The 20,893-nt window shown below is 46.1% G+C and overlaps 1 protein-coding gene and 1 pseudogene across 1 annotated transcript in view; one reads left to right on the forward strand and one right to left on the reverse strand.

Annotated features, from left to right (window-relative positions):
- Positions 1-18,157: 18,157 nt before the first annotated feature.
- Positions 18,158-18,257, reverse strand: LOC141417032 (U6 spliceosomal RNA; annotated as a pseudogene).
- Positions 18,258-19,524: 1,267 nt separating this feature from the next.
- LOC141416523 (uncharacterized) overlaps positions 19,525-20,893 on the forward strand; it is a 55,339-nt gene continuing 53,970 nt past the window's right edge. The window contains exon 1 of the mRNA XM_074053476.1: positions 19,525-19,825. Coding sequence (XP_073909577.1) covers positions 19,525-19,825 — 301 coding nt within the window. The remainder of the gene's footprint in view (positions 19,826-20,893) is intronic.

Consider the following 20,893-nt stretch of genomic DNA (forward strand, 5'->3'; position numbering starts at 1 on the left):
AACAGATACAGGAATAACATCTTTTGAGGAACAGAAAAGGACAATTAATTAGGAACATGTTTAAGTCTTATCTTGAGGGAGTCCTGATTAGCCTCAGATCTGACAACTGTCCAATGCCAGTCAGAGTTTTCCATGAAGGCTCTCTTGAGCTGAGTATGATGAATCCATGGGCGTTTTCCAGCTACCTTGATGACTGTGGGAGTGGACAGGATCACAGTAGGAACCTTGCCAGTGGACAGCCTGGAGGCTGTCAGGGTGGTGTCTTTTTACCCACACTAGGTCTCCCAGCTCATAAGGAGTCCCTAGGGGGCCATCAGGTATCGCCGTTCCTTGGGCTTGCTGGACAGCTGAGTGAATTTGTTTGAGAGTCTGTTGAAAAGCCTGGAGAGACTGGAGAAGATCACGATTAGAAATTTTTGTAGGGCTTCCTCCCCCAATCTGGGGATTATGGGAGGTGGTCACCCATAGAGGATCTCAAATGGAGTGAAACCCTGTCTATAAGGTGTACATCTAACTCTTAATAGGGCTGCAGGAAGGAGGTTCACCCAGCCATTGCCTACTTAGTGCGCAGCTCTTTTAGAGTCTGGTTCATTCTTTCTACCTGTCCTGAACTTTGAGGAAATTACAGTGTAATTTCCATTTGATCTGTAATGTTTTGGCTATTAATTTAGATATTTTAGCTGTGAAAGCTGGGCCATTATTGGAACCCAGTATTAAGGGGAGCCCAAATCATGGAACTATCTCCTGTAAGAGTTTTTTTTACAGTAATCTGAGCTGTTTCAGTTCTTGTAGGGAAAGCCTCAGTCCATCCAGAGAATGTATCAACCATTACCAATAAATATTTATATCCATACAAGCCAGGCTTAATCTCTGTGAAATAGATCTCCCATTCTTCTCCAGGGAAGGAGTCTCACATTCTCATTCCTGGATCAACCAAGGGTGGTCCCTTTTGGTTAACCTGTTGGCATACACTGAGCCTTGTAGTGAGATCTTCAGCCAGATGTTCTAAGTTCTGGATAAAGAAATGTTTCCTTAAAAGTTCAGTTAATTTTGTGGGTCCTAAGTGAGTGGTGTCATGAATGTCCCTTACAAGCGTGTGTCCCAGAGACTGGGGTAGAAATACCCTTCCATCTGGCAATGTTTGCCATCTAGAGGGGCCTGTCTTTAGTTGGATGGCCCCTCCTAATTTTAGGTCCTGCTCTGTGTATTCTGGTTGTAATGGCAGAGCTGGAGGCTGAGTTAGCAAGATCTCAAGAGGCCTCACGGCTTTTATGGAACTGTCCTTGCAGCTTGGTTGGCTGCTCAGTTTCCCCTTACCTTGTGGTGGTCCCCTTTTTGGTGACCCCAGCAGTGAATGATGGCCACCTTTTTAGGAAGCCAGAGGACCTCTAAGAGGGCTAGGATTTCCTGGACATTTTAAATATTTTTACCCTCGCAAGTAAGGAAGCCTCTTTCCCTGTATAGGGCTCAGTGTACATGGGCCGTTGCAAATGCATACCAGCTGTCTGTATATACATTAATGACTTTATCTTTTCCATACTTTAGTCCTTGGGTCAATACAATTAGTTCAGCCTTTTGGGCTGAGGTTCCATGTCCAAGTGCCTGGGCCCAGATGGTCTGGTCCAGGGTGACAACTGCTGCCCCTGCATTCCTTATTTTGTTGGTCACAAAGCTGGAGCCATCAGTGAACAGTACCTCATCTGGCTCATGCCAGGGAACATCAGTCAGATCAGGTCAAAGGCTCCAGGTGTTTTCAAGGGTTTCTAGGCAGTCATGAATGGATTCCTTGGGGTCATCAACCAGAAGAAGAGTAGCGGGGTTAAGAGCAGCAGTCTTTAAAAACTGCTCTGTTTTGATCTATTAACAGAGCTTGGTACTGAATTATGTGAGCATTTGTCATCCATCTGTGTGGCAAGGCTTTTTTTTTTTCTCCATTTTAAAATGAGCTTTATTTTTTAACTCGTGGTGCAGAAGAAAGGGACCAGTTTCAGAGTCCTACCATGCAAGAACCTAAGCATCAGTGAATTTCAAAAATAAGAATTGTACCTTCTTGTCAGCAATGCTATTTTCTCACACGTTGTCTTTATAAGTCAGGTTATAAGTGAGGCTTGGAGCTTCCCAAGGCTTCCCCATGGCTACAGACCCATCATATATTGTGTAATACAAAGGTCAGGTGCTATACTGCCTGTGGTCTTAGACATTAAAGAAAAAAAATACACAATAGATACAGAAGAAGGGTTACTTAAAACATACATATAAATACATAAAGAATGATACTCCAGTTCGAGAAGTAGAGCTAGGTATTGCCAATGTCAGTTCCAGGCTAAGACTTTAGGACCTTAAATCAAGAAAATTATATGGTATCAAGAGAAATAATAGGTGGTCTTGAAAAAGGAAATGTTTAGCTGGCTCTCGCTCCTGATGAAGCCTCAGGATTGTCAGGGCACTCTAGAAGTGAGTTTGGTGGGTCTTCCTGCTCCAGCTCTCAGAGTTCTGTGACATTGGTCTTAGACTCTCATCAGCAGCATTTTCTTCCTCGACTCGTCTTCACATTCTGGTCTTGCAAACGCCCAATGCGTGTACACCACGTCTTAGTGCTCTGTAAGTTTGGGTTTTGGTGGCTCACTCTCTCAATTCTCCAACTCCTCCTCTTCTTTTTGGGGTTTCATCTCCTTCTCAGGCTCACTGGTGGCAAGGCTTTTAAAAGGGCTTCCACTGCATGGGGAGCCACTATGTGTAGCTCTTGTCCCAGAGTTAGCTTATTGGCCTCTTTTACCAGTATGGCCATGGCGGTGATGGCTCCCAGGCATATTGGCCATCCTGCTGCAAACGGGTCCAGTCTCTTTGAGAGGCATGCAACTGGTCTTTTCCATGGCCCTAAGGTCTGAGCAAGCACCCCTTTTGCTATGCCCCTTACTTTAGCTATATATAGGTAAAAGGGCCTCTGGATATCTGGCAAGGCAAGCACTGGGACTGACACCAATGCCTGTTTTAGCTTTTCAAAAGCTAGTTATGCTGTCTTAGTCCATTCTATGGGGGCATTTCCCCCACTGATGTTTGCATACAAGGGTTTAGGTATCTCTGAGAAGCCAGGGATCCAGAGCCGGCAGTATCCAACAGCTCCCCAAAATTCCCGCACTTGTCTTTTAGTCCTTGGTGGTGGAATTCTGAGGATAGCCTCAATATGTCCCTCGCTGAGAGTTTGTTTTCCCTGGGCTAGGTCATAGCCCAAGTAAGTAGCCATGGGGGTATACAATTGGGCCTTTTTAGCTGAGACGTGATACCCTTTGCCTCAGAGATGTCTAAACAGGTTCTTGGTGGCCTCTCTGCAATCAGTCTCATTTTCAGCTGCCAATAAGAGATCATCTACATATTGTAACAGGACTACCCCCGGGTGTCCTTCTCTGAATGCTATAAGATCCTGGCTGAGGGCTTCATCAAACAGGGTAGAGGAGTTCTTGAACCCCTGTGGCAGTCTTATCCAGGTTAATTGGCCAGAAAGTCCCTCCTCCGAATCAGTCCATTCAAAGGCAAAAGTGGGTTGACTCACCTCTGCAAGCAGGAGACTGAAGAAGGCATCCTTTAGGTCCAAGAAGGTGTACACTTGGTGGCTAGGAGATAAGAGGCTGAGGAGAGTATAAGGATTGGGGATTGTAGGATGGATTGTTTCTACTCTCGTGTTTATTTCTCTTAGATCTTGGACAGGACAATAGTCATTAGTGCCTGGCTTTCAGACATGTAGGAGAGGTGTGTACCATGGTGAGTGACATGGAACCAAAATTCCCACTTCCCTTAGCCTCTTGATGTGGACGGCAATGTCTCTTTTTGCCTCCACATTAATAGGGTACTGTTTAACTGCAATAGGCATTGCCTATGAAGTAAGTTGGACCACTATTGGGGCATGATGATAAGCTAGCCCCGGTGGGTTAGATTCTGCCCATACATGGGGCATCCTTTTTCTGAGTTCAGACAGATAGGGAGTCATTGGAGGGTTTTGTTCTGTCATAGACAGAAGATATTCCTCACTTAAGGGACAAGTCAACAACAATTTACAGGAGGTTGGCATTGGGTGTTCAGAAAAGTTCCTTCTTCCTGGAAGGAGATAGTGGCTTGTAACTTGTGTAGGGGTAGGGACAGTCAGGAATCACCAGAAAAGAATGGGTTATAGTCCCTCCTCCTAGGTTAGTAATTCGGTCTTCTGACCAGTGGTAGTCTTGTTGAGTTCCTGTGGCCCCTTGAATAGACAATTTTCCTTTAGATAAGGGGTCTTCTGGTCTTTTAATAACTGAGTAGGCCATGCAAGTATCACATAAGAATTTAACTGATTTGCCCCCAAGTTGAAGGGTAACCATGGGCTCCAGGGGGGATGGTGGCAGGGAGCCCTGGCCCTGTCACTCCAGTTGGAGGACCTTTTGGTTACCTCCTCTTCTTTTAGGGAATTCATTTTTCCAGTGTCCCTTTTCTTTACAATAAGAACATTGATACTTTTCAAGCAGGGCTCTAGGAATTTTTATAAGCTTCCACTTAGCAGGAGACCCAGAGCTTCTTGAGGGCCTGGAGGCAGGGGCTTGCACAGCTGCCACCATCACCTTTGAAAGATTTCTGGCCTGTCTATCTTCTGGCATGTCTCTATTATTATAGACATGTTGTGCTATTTCTATTAATTCTGACAATATCTTCCCTTCAAATCCCTCCAGTTTTTGTAATTTCTTTCTAATGTCCAGGGCCAACTGGGAAGTAAAAGCAATATTTATTGCCCTTCTATTCTCTGCTGCCTCTGGGTTTATAGGCTTGTATGTCCTATATGCCTCCAGGAGGTGCTCCAGGAATGCTGCAGGGGACTCATCTGAGCCTTGTATAACCTCACTCACCTTAGACAAATTTGTGGGTTTCTGGGCTGCAGCTCAGACTCCCATAATAAGGAGCCAGCGATAGTTGGTGAGAGCCTCCTTTCCTGCATGGGAGTTTGGATCCCAGTTAGGATGAACTATAAACAGTTCCCAGAATGTCCTGATTCCCAGTAGGAGTCCCGTCCGGGCCCAGAACATGTTTTCTGGCTTCCTGCTGAATATGGTCTCACTCTGCAGCTGTGAAGAAAGTCTGTAAGAGCTGTTGGCAATCATCCCAGGTGGGCTGATGAGTGAAAAACACAGTCTGAAGAAGAGAGATTAGCCCCTGGGGCTTGTCGGAATAAGACAGATTTTGTTGTTTCCAGTTATAGACATCAGTGGTTCAAAAGAGCACATAGATCATAAAAGGAGCCCCATCTCCGAGAGTTCGTCAAAGTGGGAGGATAGGGGCTGAGGGACCCCATGAGGGGCCTTCTGCTGAGGGTCCTGGCCCTGGGGGCTGGTATGAAGACCCGCTCCTAGTGTGCAGCAGACTCAAGACTCAGCTTGGATTTTTGCAAGTTGGTGCGGGGATAAGGAGGCAGTGAGGAAAAATCACCGTCCGGTGAGGCATCCCATAGGACAAACTTTTTATCTTGACGTGCAGATGATGATTGTTTGGAAGCCTTGGTGGAAAGGAGAACCTTTGAGCAGCCTGTGCCTCTTTTTATGCACTTTTGTAACCAGGACGTCTTTTCAGATAAGATTTCAATCCAGGTCAGAATGAAAGGAATCTGGTCAGGGTGGCCAGGCCATCCCATGATGACCCGTTCCACCTGATAGGCTATAGGCAAGTCAAAGTTTCCCTCAGCTGGCCACCCCACATCAAATGAAGGCCAATCTAATTCACAGAATTTTCCCAGTGTAAAGGCCTCACAAGAGGCCCCCAGGTCTAAAGCCTTCTGTTGGAAAAAAGAAAAGTTAGTCATCATACACTGCAAAGGACTGGAGGTAGACAGAGATTGTCCCATGTTGCAGTTTCAATTATCCTCCAGTCTCCTGTGGTGGTCTAAAAATGTTAAACTCAGAACACAGAACAAAGACAATACGACAAAAGAGACACACAGAACAAAGACAATAACTCGTGGCCACACAGTACTAAACCAGACAGACCAGGGGTCAGGGCGATGTCTTGCTACTGCCCAGGATTTGGAAGTAATGCTGCATCTAGCCTTTCATTGAATCCCCCTTACCTCCGGAGGTTTTCCTACCAGATGACTCTCAGTTGTGAGGGTCGATGTCTCCCAACTCCACTTGTCCCACGTGAGGACAAAGAGGTATATCCTGGGGCTGAGGAACATCTCTCAGTGACCACCACCTAGGGCCTCCACCCCATCGGGCTCCATAGATTGCCAAGAGATCAAGTCTCTACCAGCGTCTTTGGGGGTTGCTAAAAGAATCTCACTGGGGCCTCCAAATGTTATGAGTCGAATGAGGCATGACTACCCAAGAAAGACTTTAAAGGAGAGTCTTTATTAGCCAGTTGGCAACTGCCCTGACCAACAGGTTGCTGGCCCTTAGAGAAGCCCCAGTCTGACTTTAAGCAGGGTTTATAAAGGCAAAAAAGCATGTCCTGTTTGACAATCATTGCAAAGCAAGCTAGCTCAGGTACAGAAGCCAAACAATGGCTGTTAGTTGCCATTGCAAAGCATAAGTGAACAATCAACTCAACCGTTTATCCGCATCCTGCTTTGGCTCCTTCTGTTTTCCTCATTTCTATGGGAGTTGGATCTTTTATAAACCCCCTTCATCTCTAAGCTAAGGTGGCACCTGATTAATGGCTTCTCTCCAGACACTTGATTAATGGCTTTCCTCTGGCTAAGTATTTTAACCATTTCAAGGACTACTGTACTTCTTTTTTATATCAGAGTGAGGCACCCTGCTGAGGCCCATGTGTCTGGTTTGCATCATCAAGGACAATGGGAACAGGATAGAAATTGAAAAGGAGAGAGGCAGAACTTCCCAGTTTGGCCAGAAGACACTGAGGTCATACCTTGCCCAATCTAACATTATTCCCAGCTCTAAATTTTCCTAATTCTGGGAAGATTTCCACCTGCCCTTCCAAAGCCTGGCTTCTGATTGTGGCATCTCTTGGTTACTGTTTTCTCACTGACCCTACAGCTGCCCTAAGTGGTTGAAGGCATCTCTGCCTAACCCTCTCTTCCCCATGACTGGAAGTGCCACACCCTTGGCACTGAGGTCTCTAGAAAAACAAAGGGTGCCCTTTTGTGATGTGGTGGAGGAGGGAGTGGAGGCTTCTGTGGAAACTCTAGACAGCACTTGCAGGTGAGTTTCCTGGACAGGCCCACATGAATGTCCTGTGTTGTGGGGCACAGCAGAGATAGCACAGAGTACCAGTTCAAGGTGTCCCTTGATCTGGCTCCCTGTACCTGCCTGTGTGATGTCTGAGAGAACCTCAAGAACCCAACAGAACTCCAGAATCTTTGCTTCTTTCATCACTTCATGGAAGAATTGGCCCAGGTAAAAGGCAGACAGGAAGGAGAAGGTACCAGGCAGCACCAGGCATTATAAGTAGAACCACTTGGCTTGGCATTGGGGAGCACCATTAGGGAGAATGAAAGATGAAAGAATCCTGTAGCTTGGGAGGCTGCCTGGAGTCTTTGCTTATGCAAGGCACCTGGTCTTACAGCCATCTCAGGAGTCCATTGCAGCTTCTAACTTACCAGGTCTCAACCCTCAGTTATTCTGTCCCCCAGAGGATATGTGAAATGACTAAGAACACTGTTTGTTTTCTTAAGTAGGGTGTGTGTGTATAATGATTCACTGACGGCTAGTGAGTTAATGCCAAAAATGCTGCTCAATGCTGTTCAGTGCTCAGGACAGCCCCACCAGAAAGGATCCATTCAGCTCCTAGTGTCATTAGTGCTAACCTTGAGAAACCCTGTTCAGTGCATCTTGGCTCCACTTCTGTGTCCCTGCTAACTTAATCATGAGGTTCTTGAGTAGGGGAGTGATGGAAAGTGGGTGCTCCCCAGTGCTATTCAGTGTTTGCTCAGCACCTATGCATGGGCCATGTCTAAGGGTAAGGTGTGTGGGCCTGAATGTCATCTTCTCATGTCAGATACTTCTTCCTCATGCTAGCAAAGTTCCTCACTGTCTGGCCGATTCTGTGTCATGCAAACACCAGACTGATAACTGTGCAAAAAAAGGGCTGGGGATGTGATTTACCAAGGGTGAGGCCCTGAGTTCAAACCACAGTACCACCAAAAATTTTAAAAAGGTTTTTTACATAGGGCAGTGGGAAACTGAATAATTTTGATTCGTAGAGAAAGAATGTGAATGATACTCTATTTTGCGAACATATTTGTGCATATTATCATTGTTTGTCATTTGGGGTTCCCATGAATATCTATTACACACTGGTAATATAAAATTGTTATTGGAATCCTTTTGATTCTGCACATACAGGGTAATTCCTTGTTCATCATGAAGCCTCCATCAGCTTGTGTAGATATTGCTAAACAGATTTCCAAAGTGACTGTATCAAAGCTGGCACTAAGCATGAGTCACCTTCACAGAATACTGTTTGAAGACCTCAGTCTTTGTCTGCTGTGAAAAGAACACACTGTGGAAGAGGAGATTGAATGAGTAGAGGTCAGGAAAGGTGGAAAGCTGTGGATGTGAAGTTCTGGAGTGGGGAGAAGGGTCAATTTGGGGACCAACTGGAGAGAGGAAGTGGATAGTGTTCTGTATTGCACAGAAGGAGAGAGGAAGTGAGTAATTTTTCAGCCACCAGACTCTGACACCAAGTGCCCATGTTCTTCCCACACCTATAGCCAGGTCTCTACCCTTCCACACACCAAATGGGTATCAAAACACTCCACTGCATTCTGACACTATCTGGATTTAGGATCTGATTGCACAGATTCAAGGGCTCAGTCACCAAGTCAGCCTCCACATAAGATGCTAGTCAGAAGGTTGGTGTGTCCATGGTACCTTTGGCACCTTGAGCCACCTCTTTTTTGTGATCATTTTTTTCCTCAAAGAAAAAACACTGCATCTCTTAACAGCCTTTGTTAAGATCAAAGTAGTCCACTGTTAAGTGCTGGTTTGAAGTGTTGCAGGTCAGTGTCAAGTGTCCTTACCTTTACAGGCCAGAGAACTGGCTTGTAAGGCAGCTGATTAATGAGCTAAAGCCAGTATATGAAGAAGGACTTATTAGAAAGAGAGGAAAAGCTACAGTTAGAACAGTGCAGCAGAGCCTGGAAACCAGTAGCTCCCTGCTCATGTAAAGGCTGGGATTTCTATGGACATTTTAACTCTGGGTTAGGTGGGCTCTTTTCATCGGCCATGAATTTGTGGGCTTTCTTAGATGAGCTGGTTTGTTTGTGCCTTATTGGGGGAGGGGGAACAATCTTGAGAGCATTTTGCTCATCAGCCCTGTGGCAGATCTATCAGACCCTGTATCTTCTCTTCAGGGAGCAGGAATGCAGATTTATAACTCCTTCTCAGGATGCAGGAATCACAGTGCTCTCCATGGGGGGATGGGATACTCACTCATCTGCCTTAGGTCTCCAGACCAAACACCACCAACGTCGTGGGATGTCACAAGACATTTTTGATTCACCTATGCTAGGGTGGGTCAACATCAAACAGTTCTGCAATAATAGACCTTTAACTTGACAAGACAAATACCCAGGCCTGTAAAACATACCCTAGGAGTCAGGTGGACCCAATAATTTGTGTTAAATGTGTAGACATTCCCTGGCCTCCTGACCTTGACCACTGTGTAGACCTTCCCCAGCCACCTGGTCTGGGCCTGGGAAGGGACTTAATGCTCCAACATCAATAAAAATATGTGTCAGGGTTAAAATAATTGTAGTTCTAGACCTCTCTGAGATTACCCACTTTTACCCCTGAAAGTGTCTCTATTTTAATAAGCTTTCAATGATTGTCATTCTTGACCTCCCTTTCAGTCTCTTCGAAGTGTATTCCTTTCTTAATAAACTTTACTATTACTTCCACTGCATTTTCTCATCTTGCCTGAATTCATCTCTCAGGGGAAGCAAGGGCTGAAGTAGACAGCTACACTGAAGGCTCTGTGCTGCTGAGGTTGTAACTATGGTAACCATTGGGCTGATCTCTGGACACGGTTTTGGTTTGGCTTGCATAGAATTGCAGGAGTCAGAGTTTTGCTTGTACACACGAAGAAAATCTGTGAAAAGCAGGCTTGGACAAAGTCCCACTTGGCAGGCTGCCTGAATCAGCTGGTTCAAACTTTTTGCTTTTTTTTTTTTGCGGTCCTGGAGCTTGAACTCAGGGCCTTCACCTTGAGCCATTCCACCAGCCCTGTTTTTTTTTTTTTTTTTTAAATTTTTAAAATGTTTTATTTGCATATACTAGTTGTACAGGGGGAGACACTGTGACATTTACGTATGTGCTCACAATATATCTTTTTTTTTTTAATTGTATACCATATTTTATTTTTTTTTAATGGTTTTTCTCTCTTAAACTTTTTTTTTTCATTTTTCTTTTATTATTCATATGTGCATACAAGGCTTGGTTCATTTCTCCCCCCTGCCCCCACCCCCTCCCTTACCACCCACTCCACCCCCTCCCACTCACCCCCCTCAATATCCAGCAGAAACTATTTTGCCCTTATCTCTAATTTTGTTGTAGAGAGAGTATAAGCAATAATAGGAAGGAACAAGGGTTTTTGCTGGTTGAGATAAGGATAGCTATACAGGGCATTGACTCACATTGATTTCCTGTGCGTGGGTGTTACCTTCTAGGTTAATTCTTTTTGATCTAACCTTTTCTCTAGTTCCTGGTCCCCTTTTCCTATTGGCCTCAGTTGCTTTAAGGTATCTGCTTTAGTTTCTCTGCATTAAGGGCAACAAATGCTAGCTAGTTTTTTAGGTGTCTTACCTATCCTCACCCCTCCCTTGTGTGCTCTTGCTTTTATCATGTGCTCATAGTCCAATCCCCTTGTTGTGTTTGCCCTTGATCTAATGTCCACATATGAGGGAGAACATACGATTTTTGGTCTTTTGGGCCAGGCTAACCTCACTCAGAATGATGTTCTCCAATTCCATCCATTTACCAGTGAATGATAACATTTCGTTCTTCTTCATGGCTGCATAAAATTCCATTGTGTATAGATACCACATTTTCTTAATCCATTCATCAGTGGTGGGGCATCTTGGCTGTTTCCATAATTTGGCTATTGTGAATAGTGCTGCAATAAACATGGATGTGCAGGTGCCTCTGGAGTAACAGTCTTTTGGGTATATCCCCAAGAGTGGTATTGCTGGATCAAATGGTAGATCGATGTCCAGCTTTTTAAGTAGCCTCCAGATTTTTTTCCAGAGTGGTTGTACTAGTCTACATTCCCACCAACAGTGTAAGAGGGTTCCTTTTTCCCCGCATCCTCGCCAACACCTGTTGTTGGTGGTGTTGCTGATGATCAGCCCTGTTTTTTGAGATAGGATTTTGCAGAACTTTTTTGCCCAGGATGGCTTCAAACCATGATCCTCCTGATCTCTGCCTCCTGAGTAGCTAGGATTAGAGGCATGAGTCACAGGTGCCCAGCAGAATCTTTTGCTTTATTTGTCCCTCCTGATTTCTTTGTAGAATATTGCTGCCACATATGTCCAGTTTTTTTTTTTTTAACTGTACTAGGGCCTCATGTTTGCTAAGCAGGCGCTGTGCCTCTTGAGCCACCTTATCAGCCCTTGTTTCTGAAGAACAGACTGTGGGAGGCCAAGGAGACACTTCTCCTCCCTAGGAAATGCCAGTCTGCATCTGAAAGGCATCTCTGCCCTCAGACAATACACAAAGAAAAAAGCTATAAAATCCAACCTCTCACTCTGACCCATGGGACCACCAGTTTCTGTATTCCCCTGCGTTCCCCATTATGTAGTCTTTCTCTTCTCTTCTCTACAAATAAAATCTTCCCAACCTCTGTTGCTGAAGTCCACCTGTGCTTTCATTCTCAGAGTGGGCTCAATAACCCTGAGCACCTGAAATTCCTGTGCATGTCATCTGTGCATCATATTTGGTGATGCATGAAGGGACAAGCCTTCACCTGAGGTTGGTATAGGTTGTGCCAAACTGGGAAAGTCTGCCTATGAATGTGACCATGACCATCTGGCACTCCAATGGAGTCTGTTCTCTAGGATAGCTCTCCCTCCATGGTCTAGCTATGGTGGACCTCTCAGGCTGACCTTCTCTCTCTCTCTCTCTTTCTCTCTCTCTCTTTGTCTTGTTAAGGAGGGTTTCTGCCTTGGGAATCTGAGGAAAAGCTCTGAGCCCTTTACAGCTGTAAGCCAATCAACCTGAGGGAACTCAGGGGCTGGATGGGGACTTATACTGGACTGCCAATGTTACATGGGCAGGGCCAGACTTCAGTGAATCGAGGCTTTTTTCCTCTCTTTAAACTCTCACTCTCTCTTTCAAGATCTGACCCTCTTAAGAGGAGGTCTGAAAACAGCCAGTGGAAAGGAAAATTTGTCTTCAAGCTATAAAAGGTGTTCTGACTGGGGAACTCCCTGCTGTCACCTGAAGGCTGGAGATGCAACTTCCTGACATGCCCTGAGTCTCCAAAGGTGGCTAAGTCTCAGACTCCTCCAACCATGTCCACAACAAACAGGCAATCAGATCTCTTAAACTTCCTTCATGGTTTCTGTGGCCTGAGAGTGGAGGTCGCCCCTTGCTTCCAGTGCTCCAGTACTGCTCTTGGACAGGATCGACCTGGACAGCAGTGGTGACCAATAATCCCTCATGCATTGAGTCTGGAAAATTACTTTTCCCCCAATCCTCAGCCTCTCCTTCCCCTTTCCCAAGTAGTTTGGGATGAGTGTCCCCCTCCCCCCTTTGCTCTAAACAGCAGTAGACTTCCTTCTTCAGAGAGTTTGGGGAAAATCCCTGTAGTCACCAGAAAGTGCTAGTCTCTAACTTAAGCTTAACTGTCTTTGTCAAGCCACTGGTTAAACTGGTTAAACAGGTTCTGTAGCCCCCCCACATGGAAAAGGAAAAAAAAGTTAAAAGGCAGATACCTCATGGTTTTCTCCGTTTTTGACCCTTACCAGAGCAAAAGCTTTCAGATGCTCCCTCTCTTTTCATAAAAAGCATATATGCCTCACAGGATATATAGGGGGACAAAAGTCTATTTCATCAGGAGTCCCCATCCATGCCTCTGCAGGGGTCCTCCCTCTGGCCATGCAAGCCCTCTTGGTTACTTTGATAGAGTAATTTTCAAATTACAAGCCTTCAACTGGTAGAGGAGTACAAGGCCTACCTGGGTTGCAGGGAAAACAGGTAAAAATAGATAAAAGATTGGTTAAAGTTCATTTGGGGGGGTGGCTACACCCAAAATGCCTAAAAATCCTCCATGTTCTTAACCACAGGTGGCAGTGGAAGGAGCAAGGGAGAGAAGGGACGCCCTCTCCCTCTAGAGTTTGTCCTCATCTGGGGATGCCTAGATAAAAGGAGAATCCTCTGTTAAGATGACCAATTTTCCTTTTTTTCCTTTTTTTTAGATGGGGAATCAAGCCTCAACAGTCCAGGAAGGATCCCCCCTTGCCTGCTTATTAAAACATTGGAAAGATCTTGATCCAGAAATTCTTCAGCAAAAGCAACTTAAGGTTTACTGCACTCAGGCTTGGCCACAGTATCCTCTGGGAGATGAAGAAAGATGGCCAGGAGGAGGGAGCATTAATTATAATACCATTCTTCAATTAGATATGTTGTGTAAAAAGCAGGGAAAGTGGACCAAAGTTCCATATGTTCCTAAGAGACCACCCAGAATGGCTGAACAAATGCAGGCTAGATACTCAGACCATGGTAACCCTTTGCAAAAAGCCCCCGAACTTCTTTGAACCAAAGAACCCATCTGATGCTCCATCAGCTTCCCTTGTTCCCCCTTACACAGCTACCTCACACACCAGATGTCATCCCACAGGACTCTAGTCCCTCCAGTTAATTCCTGGAGGGGATAGGGCTCACGTTCCTTTTAGAGTGAGTTAACTTAAAGAAATAAAAAAAGATTTAGAAAATTACACAGAAAACCCAGATCAGTACAACCAGGCATTTAGAGAAGTCAGTCAAAACTTTGAATTGAGCTGGAAAGATGTAATGCTATTGCTATCTCAGACCTTCACTGTTCTGGAGAAATAGCAGGTACTAGCAGGCAGTCAAAGTTGGAGACAATTATCACTTAGATAAATGTGGCCCTACAGGCCTGTCTCAAACTGGGCCCTCACAGGAGGAGGAGGGGGAAGGAGAAGAAAGCAAAGACATTGGATACCTAAAAGGGAACCTTGATTCCCAATTCCAACAGGAGATCAGGCAGTGCCTAGGTATGACCCTAAGTGGGACCCTGAAAATGACAAGGATGAATGGAGCCATAACCATTTTATCCACTACATTCTTGAGGGTCTAAGGAGAGCCAAGATAAAACCTCTTAATTACTCCAAGTCACAGCTGTGCAGCAAGGACCCTTAGAAACCCCAGAAGCTTTCCTACAGAGATGTAAGGATGCTTTATAAAAGCATACCAATATTGTACCAGAGTCACAGGAAGAGAAAATCATCCTAAAAGATAAATTTCTAACACAGTCAGCACCAGATATCCATAAAAAGCTTCAGAAACTGGTGGCTGAAAGGAGCAGATATCTAGACCAATTGGTCCATGTAGCCACATCTGTATACTATAATAGGGACTTAGAAAAAGAAGAAAAGAACCTGGAAAAGGAAAAGAGAAAGAATAAATGGCAGGAGACTGATTTCAGTGCTCAGAGAGGCTTCCCCAGACAAAGTCCAAACACAAGGACATGCTGTCAATGTGGACAGGCAGGCTACTTTAGCAGGGAGTGCCCCCAGAGAAAACTACCTCTGGGACCCTGCCCCATTTGTCAAGGAAAACATTGGAAGGCACACTGTCCCTGGGTCCCAGGGGAATGGAGGCCAGAGCCTCCCACCCAGTGACAGGTCCTAGGGCCTCCCATACAGGCTCCTCTGACCACCATAAAAGCAGGAGAGCCCCCGGGTTTATACTTACTGTTGAAAAGCACAATTTCAGCTTTCTTATCAATACTGGAGCCAGCATTCAGCTATTTCCTTCTCTCCCAGACCTAGGTCCTCCAAGAAAACTACTGTTTGAAGCATAGGCCATCCCCTAGCATGTTATTTCACTCAGCCTCTAGCCTGCTCCTTGGGAGATTTCCATTTCTGTCACTCCTTTTTAATTGTCCCAGAAACTCCTACTCCTCTGCTACAGCAAGACCTTCTATCTATTTGGGGGGCGGGGAGCAGCACCTTTTACCCTCGGGAGAGTACTTTTGCTTGCCCCTGATAGAGGAACAAGTAGACCCTCACAGTGTGGACAGATGGACATACCATGAGATGGGCACAAACAGTGGCCCCAGTCCTAATTCATCTCAAGGACCCCTCTTGGTTTCCCCATCAAAAACAATATCCTTTACAGGCAGAAATTAAGAGGGGGCTAATTCCCATAATCAAAGACTTAAAGAGACAGGGACTGCTAATAGAATGCTCCAGCCCATATAACACTCCTATTCTAGGTGTTAGGAAGGGACCTAATAAATGGAGGCTAGTCCAGGATCTCCACCCGATCAATGAAGCAGTAGTGCCTCTCCACCCTGGAGTTCCAAATCCCTATACTCTTCTAGCCCAAACACCTCCAGGTACTGCTTACTACTCTGTCCTAGACTTAAAGGATGTCTTCTTTTGCACTCCCTTACACCCTAAAAATCAACCTATTTTTTTTTTGAGGATCCCACAAGAAAGTCTGGACAGGTCACCTGGACTGTCCTCCCCCAGGGATTCAGAGACAGCCCCCACCTCTTTGGGTTGGCACAAACCCAAGATTTGTCAGAGTGACAATATACACAAGCTACTCTGCTACAATATGTAGATGACCTCCTTCTCTGTGGAATCCTTACTAAACTTCTTAGCAGACAGAGGATATAAAATCTCTAAAGAAAAAGCCCAATTGTGTCAGTCTACAGTTACATATTTAGGTCTTTTCCTGGAGAAAGGAATGAGGTCTCTAGGAAAAGATAGAATCTGCCCAATCCTGATGATTCCTCTATCTAAAACTCTAAAACAATTAAGGGCCTTTTAGGGGGTGACAGGATACTGTAGAATTTGGATCATGGGATATGCAGACCTAGCCAGGCTCTTATGTCAAATCCTTAAGGAAGCACAGAAGGATCCCCAACCCTTCATTGAATGGGATGACAAGTCAGAAAATACATTCCACCAACTAAAAAAAGCCCTTATGACAACTTTAGCCCTGGGTCTTCAAGTACAAGACAAGTTTCAATTATATGTCTATAAAAAGGGAGGACTGGCCTTGGGAGTGGTAACTCAGCTCCAGGGCATCACTCCCCAGCCAGTAGGCTACTTAAGCAAAGAATTAGATCAGGTAGCCAAGGGATGGCCAGAATGCCTTAGAGCAGTGGCTGCAGTTAGCCTTCTAGTTCCTGAAGCTCAAAAACTTATCCTAAACTGCCCCCTAATGGTTTATATCCCACATGACCTAGGGGGAATTTTAAACTCAAAAGGAGAACTTTGGCTATCTGACAGCCATGTGCTTAAATTCCTGGCCCAGCTTCTGGGAGGGAAAGAAATAACTTTAAGGACTTGTCAGAGCCTAAATCCTGCATCCCTTCTACCAGAGGCACAGGAAAATCCTGAACACTCATGTAAGGAGGTACTTATGGAAAATTATGCTGCCAGACCTAACTTAACTGATTGACCCTTAAAAAACCCAGATCTAGAATTATACACTGATGGCAGTTCTTTTGTCAAGAATGGTGTCAGACATGCAGGGTTTGCAGTTGTAACAGAATTTGGCATCCTCAAACAAGGTCTTCTTCCTCCTAACACAAGTGCTCAACTGGCAGAATTAGTGGGCCTAACAGAAGCCTTAGGACTGTCAAAAGAACAGAGAGTCAACATCTATACAGGTTCTAAGTATGCCTTCCTGATCCTGCATGCTCATGCAGCCATTTGGAAGAAAAGGGGAATATTAACTACAACAGCTTCCCATAGAGATAAAAGAGAGGTTACTTTAATAGTTTTAGGGATAACAGCATCAGTTACAGCCCTAGCTGGAATCAGCTATGGGATGATTGCCAATCGTGTAACTGCAAAACACCTAACCAAAGAAGTAGAGGACACCTCAGACCAGGTAGGCCTTGCCATTAAGGACATGCAAAGGTCTTTGTTGTCCCTTGCCTGTATGGTCATGGACCACTGCATGGCCCTAGGTTTTCTTTTGGCTAAACAAGTATTGCCATGGCCAATACTTCCTGTTGCACATACATAAACACTTCAGGCATTGTAGAGGATTACATTCTCCAACAGGCTAAGTGCCTTGGGGAGCAATCTCTTGAAACTCAGGTTTATACACAGGTATGGGGCCAAATAAAATCTTGGCTGCCCTCCAGGACTTGGTTCCTGCCATTTCCGGGGCCTATAGTTGCCATTATTCTCTTTCTTGTGTTTGGGCCTTGCATTTCCTCTGCTGGAGATGAAAATGACCTACTATCATGGTCCCTGTGACAACCCCTTTCATGGTTAGCCCTGATGCTGTGGGCCACTTCTTCGCCCCCTGTCAGCAGGAAGCAATTACTGAATAGACTTCGTCATCCTTATTCCTTTTTTTTTTCTTTTATTATTCATATGTGCATACAAGGCTTGGTTCATTTCTGCCCCCTGCCCCCACCCCTCCCTTACCACCCACTCCGCCCCCTCCCTCTCCCCCCCCAATACCCAGCAGAAACTATTTTGCCCTTATTTCTAATTTTGTTGTAGAGAGAGTATAAGCAATAATAGGAAGGAACAAGGGTTTTTGCTGGTTGAGATAAGGATAGCTATACAGGGCATTGACTCACATTGATTTCCTGTGCGTGCATCCCTATTCCTAACAGCAATTAGGGTGGTCACTGAGAGGGTGGACTTGAAGGATGATGGAGGTCAAGGAGACACTTCTCCTCCCCAGGAAATGCCAGTCTGCATCTGAAAGGCATCTCTGCTCTCAGGCAATACACAAAGACAAAGGCTATAAACCCAGTCTCCTACCCTGACCAACAGGACCACCAGTTTCCAGGTCTCCCTGCATTCCCCACCATTCAGTCTTTCTCTTCTCTACAAATACAATCTTTCCAACCGCTGTTGCTGGAGTCCACCTGTGCTACCATTCTCAGAGCAGGCTCAGGAACCCTGAGCACCTGAAATTCCTTCGCGTGTCACCTGTGCATCATATTTTTCTTTCTTCTTTTATATATGGAACAGTTCACTAACTTCTGTGCCACCCTTGTGCAGGGACCATGCTAATATTCTTTGTATAGTTCCAATTTTAGTATATGTGTGTATATATGTGTTGCCAGGTTAGGATCAGATCCCCACACACAGGCAGCTTACTGGAAACATCCTATTATTTACTGAAAGGACCACACCTAGCCTCAAGGGAATGACAAACTCTCATCTTACCCTGGGGGGGTCAGAGCTGGCTGAGCATCTATCTCCTTTAGCTTTCCCTAACAATTGTTTTTTTTTTTTTTTTCATTTTTCTTTTATTATTCATATGTGCATACAAGGCTTGGTTCATTTCTCCCCCCTGCCCCCACCCCCTCCCTTACCACCCACTCCACCCCCTCCCGCTCCCCCCCCTCAATACCCAGCAGAAACTATTTTGCCCTTATCTCTAATTTTGTTGTAGAGAGAGTATAAGCAATAATAGGAAGGAACAAGAGGTTTTGCTGGTTGAGATAAGGATAGCTATACAGGGCATTGACTCTCATTGATTTCCTGTGCGTGGGTGTTACCTTCTAGGTTAATTCTTTTTGATCTAACCTTTTCTCTAGTACCTGTTCCCCTTTTCCTATTGGCCTCAGTTGCTTTAAGGTATCAGAAAAATCCTCCCCGCTCAGCTAAACTGCTCCTGCAGACCCCTCCCCAATATCTACTCCAAATCTGTAAACACCAGTGGAATTTCTGGATTCGGCTGGAAACTCCCCTTGGTAGGTCTTCTTTTCGGAATAAATCCTGCAATGATTTGAGTTGTCTCCCTGCCTATGTATTCTGTGCTTCTTTCATCCTTTTTATTTATTTATTTTATTTTTATTATTCATTTATTGACACGTGCATACATTGTTTGGGTCATTTCTCCCCCCCTCTCTCCTCCCCATTTTTTGTGTTGGGCTGTCCTGGAACCAGGATCCTCCTGATCAATACCTGCAGAGTAGCTAGGGTTACCAGCATGAGCCACAGGAACCTGGCTGTAACTTAGATTTTAAAGTAGGTGATGGAAGGAGAGCTTGTTGCACTGGTTTTCCAGCATTTTTCCTGGGTCTAATTTTTGAGTTTGGCCCTTTAATATTTATAATTTTCAGTTGCCCTGTCACTTTACTCATCTAGCCTCATCTCTCCCTCCTGTTCCAGTGTGACCTGGCTTTGCCTAGGCAGTCCATCTTGACTAAGGTCTTGGGTTGTCTGCTTGGGACCAGAACGTGGTATTCCCACTTGTGACCCCCATTTTCAGGAGGAAGAAGCAGGATGGCACAGAGCTGAGTGCAGGAAGAAGCAGGTGGCCACTCTGGAGAGCCAGGAGCGAGTTCTGCTTTCCTGTAGGTTTCCCTGCACTAATGGAGGTTTTCCTGCATGAAAGGCCTGTCCAGGTGGGCGCCCAGGAGGAAGCCTGGATTGGGGAGGCCTGTGGCTACAACCCGATCTTTAGCTGTCCGGCGTCAGTTCGGAGAATCTTTAGTCCTGTCAATTATGGTGGAGGGGCGTGTCCTAAGGCAATAGCCAATCAGCGTCTCAAGGCTGCCCGAGCTGTTCAATCAGGACCGTCAGCGAGAGGCGGGACTGCTCAACAGCGCTGGATCTCTCTTTCCGTCTCGCCATGCTCCATATTCCCCTCCGCAGGGACATCCAACGGAAATGGTGAGAGGAAGGGCTGGGAACTGGTGGGATCCGGCTGCGGTGGGACCCGGTCTCCCCCGCCCCGTCAGTCCCGGAGTCTGCGGCAGAGTCGCCGCCGGCGCCGCTCCGCTCGTCCCCTCGGTCCCCGGGCGGGGCGGGGCCGCAGCCGGGACCCCAAGTTCCTGTCCCTTGTCCCCGCCGGAGCCCCCTGTCCCTCCGCGCCCGCAGCCCCGCGTCTCCCCACAGCGCGGTGCCGGCGGAGGTGGCGGGAGGCTCCCGAGTGGCCGCGGGGTCCCCGTCCCCATCCCGGCGCAGACCTGAGCGCCCCGAGTTTCCTGATGGTGGAAGCGGGAGTCCCTCTGATGTAATCAGTGTTCTCCTTTGCTGTGAGTGGACAGTGTTTACAAATGATGGCGGCGGGACAGCCCCAAGTGCAAGTCTGCGGGGTCTCAAGGGCGAGGCGAGCAGGGCTGTGATTTCTAGGGAGGAGCAAACAGGAGGGGAGAGGAGGGCGATGGAGGGGCGGCATCAGCTTCTGGGATGGAGAATTGTCACCAAAAGGGTGTTGGACAGTGATTTCTGCGATATAAGAGGGCCTTCCAAGGTTCCCCTGGGACTTGGAATAACCACGCCATGAATGCAGGGAGAACCGCCGCCCGCCCCCATACCCCAAGGCAGCAGCAGCAGTGATTTCGGAAAATAAAGCGGGATCAAAGGAAGAGGGGGGAAAAGGCTGTCAGAAGGTGGAAGCTGAGGCCACAGTGGGCAGTCTTCATCCCATGTGTCTGTGTCCTCTCTCTGGGCTTGAGGGAGGGGGATCTAGTTCAGAACTGGTCACTTGGATGTTTAGTTACCCAGCAACTTCTCAGTCATCCAGGTTTGATATTATTGTCAAGCCTGGAAACAAAGGGGTTGGGTTGACCTTGCACTCAATGGTCTTGAGACACTGGTGTCTGTTCTTCATGGTCTTTTTTTTTAGGTTATTCTTCCTGGCCACAGATTTAGAAAAACAGCCATGTTCTGCTCCCAGGCCTAACTACTGAGCAGCAGTGTATCTCATTCAACATCTAAGAGAGATGCCTATTTTCT

This window comes from Castor canadensis, chromosome 14 (assembly GCF_047511655.1).
Source record: "Castor canadensis chromosome 14, mCasCan1.hap1v2, whole genome shotgun sequence".
Taxonomy (NCBI): Eukaryota; Metazoa; Chordata; class Mammalia; order Rodentia; family Castoridae; genus Castor; species Castor canadensis.